General features: G+C 47.7%; 3 protein-coding genes across 3 annotated transcripts in view; all 3 read left to right on the top strand.

Annotated features, from left to right (window-relative positions):
• Positions 1-44: 44 nt before the first annotated feature.
• Positions 45-1,259, top strand: LOC134451581 (proteasome subunit beta type-11-like). Its single transcript, XM_063202087.1, has one exon. The coding sequence runs from the start codon at positions 45-47 to the stop codon at positions 1,257-1,259; it is 1,215 nt and encodes a 404-aa protein (XP_063058157.1).
• A 404-nt stretch (positions 1,260-1,663) lies between these two features.
• psmb5 (proteasome 20S subunit beta 5) lies at positions 1,664-3,869 on the top strand. The gene is made up of 3 exons (XM_063200268.1): positions 1,664-1,926; positions 2,502-2,808; positions 3,377-3,869. Exons 1-3 carry the CDS (start codon positions 1,714-1,716, stop codon positions 3,661-3,663), a joined length of 807 nt encoding a protein of 268 aa, XP_063056338.1. The 5' UTR covers positions 1,664-1,713; the 3' UTR covers positions 3,664-3,869.
• Positions 3,870-13,061: 9,192 nt separating this feature from the next.
• Positions 13,062-14,745, top strand: part of LOC134451580 (cadherin-24) — a 67,803-nt gene continuing 66,119 nt past the window's right edge. Inside the window, exon 1 of the mRNA XM_063202086.1 lies at positions 13,062-13,230. Within this exon, the coding sequence (XP_063058156.1) occupies positions 13,093-13,230 (138 nt within the window). The 5' untranslated portion in view covers positions 13,062-13,092. The remainder of the gene's footprint in view (positions 13,231-14,745) is intronic.

Genomic DNA, 14,745 nt, shown 5'->3' with positions numbered 1-14,745 from the left:
TATAGCTTTCATTTCGGTCCGGTGATAGATTTGTTTAATAATTGATGGCTTTACAGGAGGTCTGTGGCTTCAATGACACTTCTCATCTACATTGGAATATTCCATCCTCAGCCTCTGCGTGCTTGCAAGACGATGCTTTCTTATTCAACAGAGGAAAGAACACAGGATTTGGAGGGCTCTTTAAACAGAGCAGTGTGAGTCCTCTGGAGCTTTATGTTCCAATTGCTGAATACCTCCAGGAGAGCCCACTGCAGTTTGGCCAAGCAAGCCCGATCGTTACACCTCAGCCTTCCGTGACACCACAGAACTGTCTGGCCTCTTTGCCTCCTTTGTCTGAGGTCATCCCCTCCTTATCCTCCACCTGTTCCTCTGTTCCTCTCCCCTTCCAACTGTCTCATGGCACCACTACCCTGGCCTTTCAGTTCCAGGGAGGTGCCATCGCTGCAGCAGACACACGCTCCAGTTGCGCTGGCCTTGTGGCATGCCCGGCCTCTCGAAAGGTCCTGCCCATCCACTCCCACCTGGTGGGCACCACCTCGGGCACCTCGGCCGACTGTGCCCTGTGGAAGCGCATCCTTGCCCGGGAGCTAAGGCTCTACCAGCTGCGCTACGGCCGGAGGCTGTCCATCGTGGGCGCAGCCAAACTGCTGTCTCACATGCTGCACCCGTTCAAAGGCACAGAGCTGTGTGTGGCAGCCACTCTTTGTGGCTGGGACGGTGCCGTTAACACTGAGGCAGAGACAGCGGGAGAGAGTCTAGCTTGTAGAAGCCAGCCAGCTGAGGAACAGACTGAACAGGTAACAATAAGAGGAGACAATGAATGCATGGCAGTTCCAGAGAATAGTTCCAGAGTTGTACCCTCTACAAACCAGCAGCAGCACTGCAGGCTGTCTGGTGGGCCCAAGTTGGTTTACGTGAGTAGTGATGGTGCTCGGCTGGAGGGAGAGCTGTTTTCGGTGGGCTCTGGCTCACCATACGCCTACTCCATCCTGGACAGGGATGTTTGCTGGGAGATGAGCGTGGACGAGGCAGTGGCAGTGGCTAGAGAGGCTGTGTATAGGGCCACACACAGAGACGCATACTCGGGTAACAACGTGGACCTCTACCATGTCACTGCCAGTGGCTGGAAGCGCAGAGACAGGGAGGACTTAAAACCGGAATATTACAGGGAAAAGGAGCGTGAGAGAGAGGAAGTGGCTGAGAGAAGACGACAGAGAGAGCAGATGAAGACACTGACAGAGAAGGCACAGCTGAAATAGCCTACATACAGTATATAGGCTCCTAGTCCTCAGGGTCAAATTAATGTTTTAGTGATGGACCTACAGGCTAAATATTGTTTTATATTTAATATTTTAGTTGCTTCAAGTACATATACGTTTATTGCATGTGAGTAATGGCACTATTTGAGTAGGCCTACCATGATGATTTGTTTCATTATTAATTTCTTAATGGGTTCTGTTTATGAGCATTGATGGTGTTGTGTGAATGATAGCAATTTAATGGAATTTTGTCTTGCCAATTTTACTTGGTTTTTAGGGAAGTACTCAAACATACTTACTTCATATTTATGTCCTCATTGGTTGTATAGCATCAGTAAATTAAGTTTAATGCTAGAAAATAAAGTGGATCGAATGTGAAACAACGTATTTCCGGTTTCGTTAGGAAAAGCGGCGGAAGTTACTGCTGGAGTGATTTTTCTGAAAGCGTCTCACAATGGCACTAGCAAACATACTCCACGGCGATTCTGTAAAATTTCAAACTCCACATGGACTATGTTGGGATTCACGTCCAAATGACATCGGCTTTGAGTCTGAGTTCGGAGATGGTAACAGCTTCACCGTGCAAGCGTCTCTAAACAGCAGCTTTGATGATGGAGTAGAGAGGAAGATAGAGTTTCTGCATGGGACCACCACGTTAGCATTCAAGGTATGTAACTATTAGCCAGCTAGCTCGTTATAGTGGCAAATAGTTAACCAAATCTATGTCTTCTGCAAAACATTTGGTTGTACACATATGGTTAGGTTTAACTGTTGAAGAGACGCACGCCATGTAATGTCTGATAAATATTGGATACTGGGCCACCTTGACTTATTACGAGGGGCTGAAGGGGCTAGCCGGCTAACTCGGCTAATGCTGTGTCATCGCAGTTGTTTTGGTGTTGACACATTTGGTCATTCTACACACAGCCTATAACTACTATGTCTAAACATCTTTTCAAAAGTAGTGTTTTACTCTTTCTTTAATTAAATGACAGGGCACGAAATGAGCATTGCTGTCTTATTCGCCTTATGAGAAAGATAATCTACCATAACGGGAACTCAAAGATGCCATTCATTCAAACTTATCAGGATAGTTCTACCAACTGCAATAATTTACAGCTTCCCTCCCTCCAGACAATAGTTATGGCGTATTGAAGCAAGGCAGCACATCTATGTATAGTTAGTATTGTGATTATGAAGATGCTGATGATGGTATTATATAAATCACTGTTTTCTGCTCAGTTCCAGCACGGTGTCATCGTAGCTGTGGACTCCCGTGCGACGGCTGGCTCCTACATCGCCTCCCAGACGGTGAAGAAGGTGATTGAGATCAACCCATACCTGCTGGGCACCATGGCCGGTGGAGCCGCCGACTGTAGCTTCTGGGAGCGTCTGCTGGCCAAGCAGTGCCGCGTCTACGAGCTGCGCAACAAGGAGCGCATCTCTGTTGCGGCAGCCTCCAAGCTTCTCGCCAATATGGTGTACCAGTACAAAGGCATGGGGCTCAGCATGGGTACCATGGTGGCCGGATGGGACAAGACAGGACCAGGTATGTGTTCGTTCCCCAAAAATATGTGTGTGGTAGTAAAACACCCAGCTGTTTAATTGACCTAGAAGCACTCAAGACTCTCAAACCTGAATTATGACCGAAGTGTCCTGAGTCTCACAGTTTGTGTCAGTGAACACGGAGATCATTTTGCCTCTGGTGTAATGACCCAAATAATTAATGATGTACAAGTGCACCTGTGGATGGATAGAGCTACTGCTTTGACTTATGTCTGCAGTGTGGTGTCTTTTCCTCTAGAGGGAGCTCTATCTGTGTCTGTGAGTGGCATGGCTTTTATATCTGATATAAAGGCTGATGGTCTTATTAAGCAGCCACTCTCCATTTGCTGCGACTTGCTGCCCTTTTTACTTCAGTTTGGCGCCTTAACCCTTTAGCCATTTATCTCGGCCATACCCCATCCCCTTTTTTGGCAACATAGCCATTCATGTAGACTTTCATTACTTACTTGTTACTTACTCTCTCTGTCTATTTCTCTCTCTCTCTCTCTCTCTCTCTCTCTCTCTCTCTCTCTCTCTCTCTCTCTCTCTCTCTCTCTCTCTCCTCTAACTAGGCTTGTACTATGTCGACTCGGAGGGCAACCGCGTGTGCGGCGACCAGTTCGCCGTGGGTTCGGGTTCCATGTACGCCTACGGCACCCTGGACAGCGGCCTGCGCAAGGACCTGAGCGTGCAGGACGCCTGCGAGCTGGCCCGCAGAGCAATCTACCAGGCCACCTACCGAGACGCCTACAGCGGTGGCCAAGTCAACCTCTACCACGTCCACAGCGAAGGCTGGACCAGAGTCTCCCAGGACGATGTCCTGAAGCTGCACCAGCAGTACGCGGCAGCCAAAGCGTAGATCACTTAGACTTGGACTGACAAGGCGAGAGATGGAGAAAGTAATAACCCCCTTTTGAAAACAAACCACCAATCTTTGTTATTGCACCCCCTCAAGGCATAGTTTTCATTGATTGGCTTCGCTTGTATTCCGTGACCGCATTGATGGCTCTTTGTATGATATGTGCTGAAGATATTTGGAAATAAAATACTTTTTTTTTGTTCAGAGCTCATCTCGTCAATCCATTTCACATGGTTGGGTGGGGAGTGGTGTAGAATACATTATTAGGATGAAGATATGTGTACAATCTTTTTTTCTCTTTTTCATTTCAATGAGTGAATGTTCCTCAAAGAACCTCTTATTGTTTACCATTTGTATTGCTTTGCAGAGTCGAGAGAGATGAACAAGCACAATTTCAGATCATTTTATGCTCTGAAAAACCCATGCACCCAAATGTGCAAAACGTACAATATCTATTCTCACCCCTGATTACCTACCTACCTCAAGCCTTTGTCCAATTGCATCTCTGTGCCCTCCTATGTCTGCAGGGTAACATGACTCATTCACCCTCTCCTATTGCTGCTGTTTCTTTCAAAGGCATTTAGGACTAATTTGGCTTCTCTCCCGCACGCCCCTGAGGTTGTTACTTTAAAAAGCCAGCCGAGGAGAAGAACCTGCTGGAATCTCTCCCCTGGGAAAGCTATTTATCCCTCTCCCTCCCTCCTGTGTGCGTGTGTGTGTACGTGCGTCTTTAGAGAAACGGGAGCGTATAAGTGATTCTGTCTCCCAAACTCTGTCCTCGTTTTCTCTCTCTCTCTTTCCCTCCCTTTCTCTCTATGAAGTTTCATTGTCAGCACTTTTTCTCCTTACCTCTTGTCACCAGCCACCTGGCAGCCAGAAGAAAGCGTGAGGAGAAAAGAGGGTGGATACAACAAAGATTGAGATGATGCTCAACCACAAACTGGGGCACATCATGTCGATAAACAGTGGCTTCTTTTGAAGCACACATACTTAAAAACTTAGGTAGCAAAGGGCAAAAATAAATAAATAAAATATCCTCCTGTGACACCACCGTAAAACTAATTTCCTCTGGCTGATGTGGCGTGCTTGTGCCGGCAGTCACACCGCCTCTGCCTCCCCATAACTCGTTAGACATGGAGGACTCTTCCAACTCCCTGTGGTGTTGGTGGAACGCGCTCTAAAAATGAAGTGGTTCTAGCTGTGGTGTAGTGGTGCTGCGAAAGGATTGGATTGGTGAGAGAGGCGCGCAAAGCAGAAATTTTTTTGGCGGCCACTCTGTGGAGTAATAGCAAACAACACGGTGTCCTGCTAATTGCTATGAGTATCATCACTGCGAAAAAAAAAGGGAAATTGTGGAGAGGGCAAAGGACCAGAAGTGGTACGGATGCGAGGAGAGAAGAGAGCGCGTGTCGGTGCAAATCTGTGTGCGCGCGCGCCTGTGTAATGTGTATTTGAGAGAACAAGAGAGAGAGAGAGAGCGTGAGGGAGAGGGAGACAGATACGACTGTCTATTCACTCTCATTTCGGATCTCGTCGACCTCGAACCAAGTGTGCCAAACACCGGAGGAGCGCAAGATATCCAACACTGGGTAAGGCACCATCGGATGTTAACACTGCAAAATGTGTAGTTTGGTACGCGTGTTAATAATTGGTGTGATGCTTTAAATTAATGTTATATATGACGCCCCAGCCTTCAAACTTAAGACCACATTGTTTGTCGTCAAGAGTCGAGTACATTTTATCCAAACCATGGTAATACAGCCGATGCGATAGGACATGCGAATTAGTGTTGCCAAATATTTAGGCGGTTTTCTTTCGAATCGGTCAATTGCTTCGTAGAGTATTTGTCCCAGAAACATTCGGTCCCGATGCTTATCTTCAAACGCTGGGGGTTTGCAGAGGGCTCGAGCATATTCAAGACAGAATGGTCATGTGGTGAGAATTTTGCCTTTGGGATCGGAACAGCTGCTCTCAAGACTGTTTGCAGGATATAATGTATTTTCCGGAACGGAAATAGAGACATGAAACGCTGTCATGGTTATCCAACTGAGTCATGATGAGAGAACATATTTTTTTAATGTCTTAACTGACTAAACCGCACAAAGGGCTCTGACAGATGGTGCCCAATGTGATGGTGAAATGGCTCGGCGCACCGGTTAACGGGTTTCATGAGAACGCATTCAGCGCTCACCTGCAGTCTGCGCGGGTCTCCATACCATAGAACACGGATCAGCGCGAGAATCGGGGAAAGTTAAAGCGTGCAGAATGGCAAGCATAAGTTATTACACTTAGCCCATGTATATAAATCACATTACCGTTAGAGTTAGATGGGTCAAAGCGCACTACGCACTGACATGACCAAGCTGTACCGTGGCCCAAAGGCACTGTGCCTGTGTTATGTTAATGAACAGCTTTGAAGTGTGTGTGTGTGTGTGTGTGTGTGTGTGTGTGTGTGTGTGTGTGTGTGTGTGTGTGTGTGTGTGTGTGTGTGTGTGTGTGTGTGTGTGTGTGTGTGAGAGAGAGAGAGAGAGAGAGAGAGAGAGAGAGAGAGAGAGAGAGAGAGAGAACGTTTTTTTTTCTTATTTTTTGTGTTAACGCTCTGTATTTTTGCAAGAAATGCTCTAATTTGTCCAATCAAAGCCCTGCGGTTGAAAAAACCCAGAATGATATTGATGCCAACCCATTAAAATAACGATTCCAGTGATAACTAAAAAAGAGCGATAGCCCTCCTTTGCAGATATTGATGGAGCGTGTCAAGGAGATAATGGACTTTTAGGGCATATTGAGTAAATGCCCTTTGGTGTGACTAAGATTGAATTAAGTGTCTGTACAGAATGCGTAATGACAGATTGTAAATACATATTGAGCCGGCACAAAATGGATGGCCATCCTAATTCTCCTTCAGATGCTCTGTTTCGTTTCTCTGGCTGACAACCCCCCCTGACCACTGTGCATGTCAGACATGCAAAAACATGGGGCTATTTTTATGAGCAACTCGTTTTGCTGTGAGGGCCTTGAGTTGCGGAGGACTGAAAAACAACCATTTGCTATTTGGAAGTGTGCGTCCAGCCAGGCCACTCATCATTCCTCCTCTCTGAGCTGGCACTCGTGAATCACCAACACCATGTCTCATGTCTCACATTGCATCTCCTCTCCTCTCTCCTCTCTCCTCTCCTCTCCTCTCTCCTCTCCTCTCCTCTCCTCTCCTCTCCTCTCCTCTCGCTTGCTCCCTCAGCCAGCTCGGCTCACAAACATGCATAGTCTCCTTGTGTTTTTTATTTTATTTTTCTCTCCTCCTAATGCACAGATCCCCACACCTACATAATGACACATGACACATTCATGCACAGGTACTCACTATATCTCACACTCTCTCTCTCACGCACACACACATGAACACACACACACACACACACACACACACACACACACACACACACACACACACACACACACACACACACACATATCCATATGCATACACGCACACATGCATGCACACACACGGCAACAAAGACACATGCTACAACGACAACCCCACCCAACCCCCCAACATACAAACACAGTACAGTGCACACAGACACACACAGACACACACACTCTCACACTCACACACACACACACACACACACACTCACACTCACACTCACACACACACACACACACACACACACACACACACACACACACACACACACGTTCCTGTGTTTGCTTCATAACCCCCCCACCCACCATCCCTCACCCTCCTGTCAGCCTCTCACTTTGCCACTTCTTCTATCTCTCATCAGCATGATGTTTGTCTCTCTCTCTCTGTGTGTGTGTGTGTGTGTGTGTGTGTGTGTGTGTGTGTGTGTGTGTGTGTGTGTGTGTGTGTGTGTGTGTGTGTGTGTGTGTGTGTGTGTGTGTGTGTTTTTGTGAGGCCAGGCGGCTCTTTTAACTAGATGGTACACTAGTATAGACCATCAGCCAACTTCAGGAGCAGGCATGCAGAGCTGAGGAGAAGAGAAAAGGAGGCGGGTATGTGCAGGAGAGAGAGAGAGAGAGAGAGAGAGAGAGAGAGAGAGAGAGAGAGAGAGAGAGAGAGAGAGAGAGAGATGCTCTATAGGCGAGCATCAGATGGGGGGGAGAGATGAAATGGGGTAAAGATGACAGAAAGCGAGAATGTGGTTTGTGAGTGGTGGAGAGGAGAGGGGCATTTGTATTAATATTGATGAGGTGGTGTTAATGTGAGCTTAAGTGCTGTGGAGAAGACAGCATTATCTTTTACTCTCGTCAATGTTTTTCTCTCTTTCTTCCTTTCTTTCTCCTGAATACAATAAAGACATTTAGATGAGATGAGATGAGTATAGCAGCTGAATTTCAGTTCAGAGTGAAAGGGGAGATCGGGCAGCAGAGTAAACAAAGTGACTCATGATCAAACGCACGAAACGCTTTCTTTGTTCCTTGGCAAAGTTTTTGGGTTGAAAAAAGTAGGACAGATTATAAAAAATAATAAATTGATGTTTTTTGTCTATTCCTATCCTCTTGGTGGTACACAACTACACGTTGGATCAATTGAGTACAGTGACACTTAGAGTACTTACCCTGAGGCTTATATTGATGTAAATGCATTCATGGATTCCACTGATATGAAAACGGTAAGGGTGTAAGGGTGTTTTAATCGTATGTAGATTCTCAGTTCTGGGGAAATATAGTAAATCAGTTGTGCAGCAGCCGAGGAGCTGCCGGGTGCTGGGTGATTGCGAAAATGTGCGAGTGCGGTAGTGGGAATCCATTAAGGATTTGTTATAATGTGTCTAGAAGTGAACCATGAAGGGGAGAGAGGCGCAAGTAAACAACCACAGGCTTCTGTTTGTGTTTTATGTCTCTCTGTGAGTTTTCAATGTAAGGCCAGCGTTCGTCGCAATGAACAAAGCAATCTCTTGAATTCTTGCTCTGTTCTCCTATCCTTCTCCCAAATCCTAATTGTGAGTCATTAGTGGGTCTAGTGACTCAGAAATGCTGTCTGGTAAATTGAGCTGAATTCTTGATTGATTTGTGATTTGCATTGCTGAGAGTAATGGCACTCACTGCTATTGTTGCCCTTGCCCATATGTCTCTTAAAGTGTTATCTGGGTTTGAAGTAATCATTTGTAATTTTCCCAAAAAGACTCATTTTAAAAAATGCAGTCGGTTTCGTCACGACTTTGTGAGCCTTGTAAGAGGAGCCTGTTCTTTCTGTTATCTGCTCTGAGAGCCTGAAGAACAAAGAAAAATCATTAGTAGGCCCGGCCCGCTACCCATCCGAAGCTGAGCACTGATTATCATCATTAATGAACTTATTTTGCGTGTCTTTACTCTGCAAATGACTGTGGAGCTTTCCCCACTGACACAGTGTTCTCAGATTTTAAGTGTCCTCTCCTCACACTCACTCACACACACCTCTCCTCTGTTTGCCACCATTCTGTTGCTGGTGGTCAGTGGGATTGTAATAAACCATTTTATGAAAGAACATTAAAAACCCTGCGCTGCTTTAAACAAGGCTGTGATTGCATGTCCTCTGGCCAGGGCAGTTTACGTGCACCTGTGTGTGTCTCTCTCTCTGAAGAAGAGCGCCAGAGAAAGTCCAATCAAGAGGGATGAGTGAAGGACTCGGAGAGGTATTTTGTTGCTCTTGGTGAGATGGATTGTTGTAAACATTTTTAATAAGAACATAAAAAGCTTGAGCTGCTTCAAATAGGGCTGTGACTGTGCCCACTGGCCAGTACAGCACTGTACAGTTGCACCTCTGCGTATATCCCTGGGAGAGAGAGAGAGAGAGAGAAAAGAATGTCCAGAGAAAGGGGTATGTCCGATCAAGAGTGATGAGCACCGGGCTGAGATAGGCAGGGGATCAGGGATGAATTATAATTGTACATTTTCAGTCTCGTTAAGTTGGCGACAGCTCTCATCACATCAGGCTTCAAAGATCGATGGCTCGGACATGACTCCACTGCTAACGAAGCTCTGATCGTTAAACTTTTGGGCGAGAAGGGTAGAAATTAATTAAAGCGTTTATGGCTCCAATTAATCAACCCAAGGGAGATTCCCCTTTCTTACCTCTTGTGCTCTCTGGGTGAGAGTGGGAAGGCAGCCATTTTTTTTCTTTCTGGAGGGCACATGCCTCAGCACAGCACCGCACAGCACAGCACACACAGAGTGAAGAGAGGCGCCAGAATGTGACCCCCTTTGAAGTGCCAGCGCACACCAAAGAGATCTCCAATACGAGACCTCCAACCTTGTTAAACCCCGCTGCTGTTTTATGTTGTCTCCACTCATCTCGCAGATCCATCGCCTAATCTAACCTCGATTATACCTGATCGTTAGGTACTGTAAGCCACAGAAGAAAATCAATAAGCCCTTCCTGTTAAATCCAGTCTGCTGTATCCCTTTTCACCCAACACGGCAGGGTTGCCAAATATATAAGCCTGGTGTTGGAGGGATTCAAATGCTTTGGAAGTGTCAGGTTTAGAAGATGTTTAATCAACTATTCAGTGCGTAGAGCCTGTTTGACGTGAGCATATCTCATGGCCGGGATACATTTTTAATGCAGCCTAATTGCAGTTTGCCATGGAATAAACAATCACACTTTAGCATTTAATCATTTATGACGGCATCAAGGTTGTTAAAGAATGCAGCTGTTTGTAGCAGGCTAGAATAACAATAGAGTGTTCCTGGTGGAATTAATGGTGTATACTGGCCATGGAAAAGCATTAGTTTGCTTTTTTCCCTTTTTTATATTATTTCATTCTTCACTAAGGAGCTTACTGTGGCACCTCATTTTCAATGCCATTAATCTCTAACGTGAACGAGATGAGCAAAAACATAGTTTTAATTAGCTTTTCTTTTTCAAGCCCTGCTTGTATCAACTGTATTTATTCACACTAGATTCAACATGAATGAGAGAAAAACATGGCCACATTAAGTATTTATGAGTAGATGGTACATTACAGTTAGTTAATGTGTGGAGCAGCAGCATGCTAGACACATCAGCACCTCTGGTAGCATCAGCACAAATAGGTTTTGGGGTTAAAGTTAGGGCCAGTAAAGTGTAAAAAATGTTCTTTCTGCAGATATGTTAGATATCAAGAGATCTTAGACTTAAGTTTTTTCTATATTTTATGTGTAAGTACTGTAACCAGGGCCGCTGACAGCTTTTTCTGGGCCCAGGACAAAGTCATCTGAAAGGGCCCCCTACCCTTTCAGATGACTTTGTCCTGGGCCCAGAAAAATTCTGGGCCCCCTATCTCCCAGGGCCCGGGGCAACATACCCCTTTGCCCCCCCCCTGTTGGCGGGCCAGACTGTAACTACTGTATAGAGGGTACGCAGACTACACACTCATTTATCCCTAATAAGAGAAGCAACAGACGCACCTATTAATTTGTGTGAGTACTGTCCTCTGCAAGCCTCATTTGTCTTAAGGCCAAATACAACCCGACCTGGTTCACATGATCGTGATTACACCTAAAAAAACACAAACCAACATTAAATATTAAAAACACTCCATAGACCCTAATTAGTGTATCATGAAATTATATCTTTTTCACGAGCTCTGCTATAGCCTAACCTAATTAAATACAATGGTGATTACGGTAATCATGTCATCCAATTATCTCTCCTTCTTCTTCCAGGCTTCCTCCCTCTCTGAAGACCATGGGAGAGTTCTCCTCGGCTTATACGTATACTCCGGCATGAATGTTTACGGGTGAGAAAGTGAAAGGAGGAGATTTCCACGCGCAGACAGACGGCGAGGTGAAGCACCATCAAACCTTAACGACCCGTGCGGACTGCGTCAGGGAATTTACCGGCGTTGATGAGATGGCAGGAGGAAGAGGAGACGCAGGGGCCCGCGAGGGGAGAGCGAGGGATGATGCTGCTGCCACGGCGCTGGTGGAGGAGAGGAGGATGAAAGAGGGAGTCAAGCGCTCGTCACCCGGCTCTGTCTGATTGCATCACCTGTAGCCCAGCATCCGCCAGATAAAGCGAGACAGCCAAAGCCTCAGTCAGCCAGCCTCAGTGCTCGCCGTTGCACAATGACTGCCCCAGTGGGTCTGCTTCTCATCAGCTTGTTTGTGTGTGCGGAGGTTGGGTCGGGTGTGGGTGTGGAGGCGGAGGTGGAGGCCACAGGCTTGCCTGCGTTTCTGGCTACCAGTAGCAGCAGCAGCAGCAGCAGTAACAGCCGTGTGCAGTCTCGCGGGCGCATGACTGATGATGAGCTCGGGACTCCGAGCAGGGGCGAGCTAAGAGGTTTAGTCTCCGGACAGAATGAGAACTTCTTCTCGCCGCCGCGTCTCCTCCACGAGCCGGCCGGTCGTGGCCCTCGGGCGGAAGTGGAGTCAAGCAGCCGTGAAATTGAGGCGCGAGTTAAGCCTTTGTCGGGCCGCGGCGCTGCAGATGCCTCCTCTCTAGCATATCCTGCTCCCTCAGACTTTTCACCTCTCAATGGAACATCAAAAGGGAGCGCGCTGCCTCCGCCTCTGCCGCGCACAACCCAATCACAGAGACCTCCAGGCCCCAACCTTCAAATCGGAGCGCCATCCCCATCCCCATCCCCATCCCCATCCCCATCCCCATCCCCATCCCCATCCCCAGCCCCAGCTCCAGCCCCAGCCCCAGCCCCAGCCCCAGCCCCAGCCCCAGCCTCCCTCGTTACTGCTGTAGCGGGAGAAGCGGCGTTAACAGCAGCGGGGGCCTTGGAAGGCTCACTGGGTTATAATGCATCAGCAAGTCAAAGTGGATTAGCCGCCGCCAATGTCCTTAGCACACCCCAAATCTCCTTGGATTCCACCAGCCGTGATGGCCTAGCAACAGGCGGCTGCAGTGGCGGTGGCGGCAGTAGCGGCAGGGAGAGTGCTATTGAGTTAGGCCCCGAGGAGGGTGTCGGGGAGGGTGCTGTGGGGACAGCCGGCCCAAGGGACAGTGCATCGTTTGCAGATAACCGCGACAACAAAAGTCACAGCAGCAGCAACAGGGAGAGAGACTCAGCCCCGACCACCACAGACAGTCACCACAATACCCACAGCATCAACAACGGCAGGGGCGGTGGCAGGGGCGGTGGAGGGCATATGGGGTTTGAGGGGGCATCAAAGGTGACTGGGGAGGCTGAGGCGACACACAACCCCCAGGAAAGGGTCTTATCTACATCTACAGACAGCCACAGCAGCAACAACAACAGTAGCTATAGCAACAGTGGTGGTGACAGTGGAGGGCGTATGGTCATGGAGGAGGGTGGGGGTGAGATGGGTGGGGGTGGTAAGGAGACACAGAGGGAGAATACCCCACCCACAAGCAACCACCACCATCACAATAGCAACCGGGAGAGATCTTCAGCCTTGTCCCCAGACAACCACCACCACAACGTCAGTGTCAGTGGTGGTGGTGATGATGATGATGATGATGGCAGCAGGCATATGGTCTTCGACGAGGCCCCCGAGGGCCCTGTTCGTCGGGCCGCGGCGGCCCGGTCACGTGGCAGGAGGAGCTGGATATGGAACCAGTTCTTTGTGATCGAGGAGTACGCCGGGCCGGAACCGGTGCTGATCGGGCGGGTAAGGTCCTAATGTTTCCGTTCCTCTACTCTGCTGTTGGTCTCTCCTACCTGCTCCTTGCCCCCCTTCCCTTCCCTTCCCTCCCCTAGGCTGTAAACATGATGAACTGTGTTATCGGGGCGAGGGAGGGTGGGTGGGAAACAGGGGAGGGAAGGTGTAAAACTTCCAGCGAAAAGCAGCGGTAGTATTTTATGGCTACATAATCGAAGTATGTATAAACTCATTTTTTGGTGCTTCTTGCAGCGGTTCTCGGGGGGATAGTGCAAAAATGAGTTGTATTTCAAAAATATAATAACAAGCAAATCGAGGCTATTTGATTAGTTTGGTCCCCCTATGCCACTAAAAGACACAGTCTATGGCATAGCCACGATGGAGAGAGAGAGAGAGAGAGAGAGAGAGAGAGAGAGAGGGAGGGAGGGAGGGAGGGAAAAAGTTAAACTGATTTATATGTAGATGTGGCATGGCACAGTGTATCCAATTACATGCCTTGTGGATACCCATAAGCAACTTGTACACAGATGAGGAACAAGCTCTGTTGATGGATCGTATTAGCTGCAATTGTGGCTTGGCCCTCCGCCAGAGCCGGCCGGGCTGCAGCCCTACTGTATTTTAAGCTGTTTGGATTCTCACCAGCGCTGTGAATGCCTTATAAATGTTTAATTCTCCTCCTGGCTGTCGTATTGCCTGGGCCTTACATATCGTTTCAGGATGGGGGGAAAAAATGTTTCGGCCAGGAGGCTGAGATTTATGCCTGTTTTGTTTGCTTGTTTGCTCGTTTGCTCCTCCGTTTGCGGTTGTGTATGTGTGCGCAGATACAGGTAGATGGCGGTCGGGGGAGAAAAATATCTTGTTTGCCCATTTTTATATATTTATTTATGACTTCTATATTTATTTACTTACTCATGCGGCCCGGGGATTTCATGGCTCCCATAAGCACTTTGCTCATCGCATCGGTGATGTCAGTGTAGCTTGTAACAGGCTTGTAGCACATAGATTGCACGGATCGTTTTATTGAGCGGTGATATCTGAGACGGGGAGCTCAACATGATGTATCAAAATGCTTGCATTGGGATGGGAGGCGGTGTGTGTGTGTGTGTGTGTGTGTGTGTGTGTGTGTGTGTGTGTGTGTGTGTGTGTGTGTGTGTGTGTGTGTGTGTGTGTGTGTGTGTGTGTGTGTGCGTGTGTGTGTGTGTGTGTGTGTGTGTGTGTGTGTGTGCATCTGCATGCTGGCGTGGGAGGTGGGGGGGTGTTACTGTTTCAGGATTCTAAAGAAGGCTTCTGAGGGCTGAGAGGCAGATAAAAGTGGAGTGCATTGAACAAGTGGAGAGAAGAAAAAGAAGAAGGAGAAGAAGGAGAAGAAGGAGAAGGAGAAGAATCCCCAGCAGTGGTAGAGGAAAAAAAAACTGAAGAAGGAGAGATATGTACAGACCAGAAGATGAAAATCATCAGCAGAATGAGAGTGTGGAGTTGGCAGAAAGAGAAAGATTTTTGAAGGAGCCAGAGAGAGAGAGTGGG

Source organism: Engraulis encrasicolus, chromosome 6, assembly GCF_034702125.1.
Source record: "Engraulis encrasicolus isolate BLACKSEA-1 chromosome 6, IST_EnEncr_1.0, whole genome shotgun sequence".
Lineage (NCBI taxonomy): Eukaryota > Metazoa > Chordata > Actinopteri > Clupeiformes > Engraulidae > Engraulis > Engraulis encrasicolus.
Note: the sequence above shows the minus strand (reverse complement) of the source record. Positions and strands in the feature narration are given on the sequence as shown.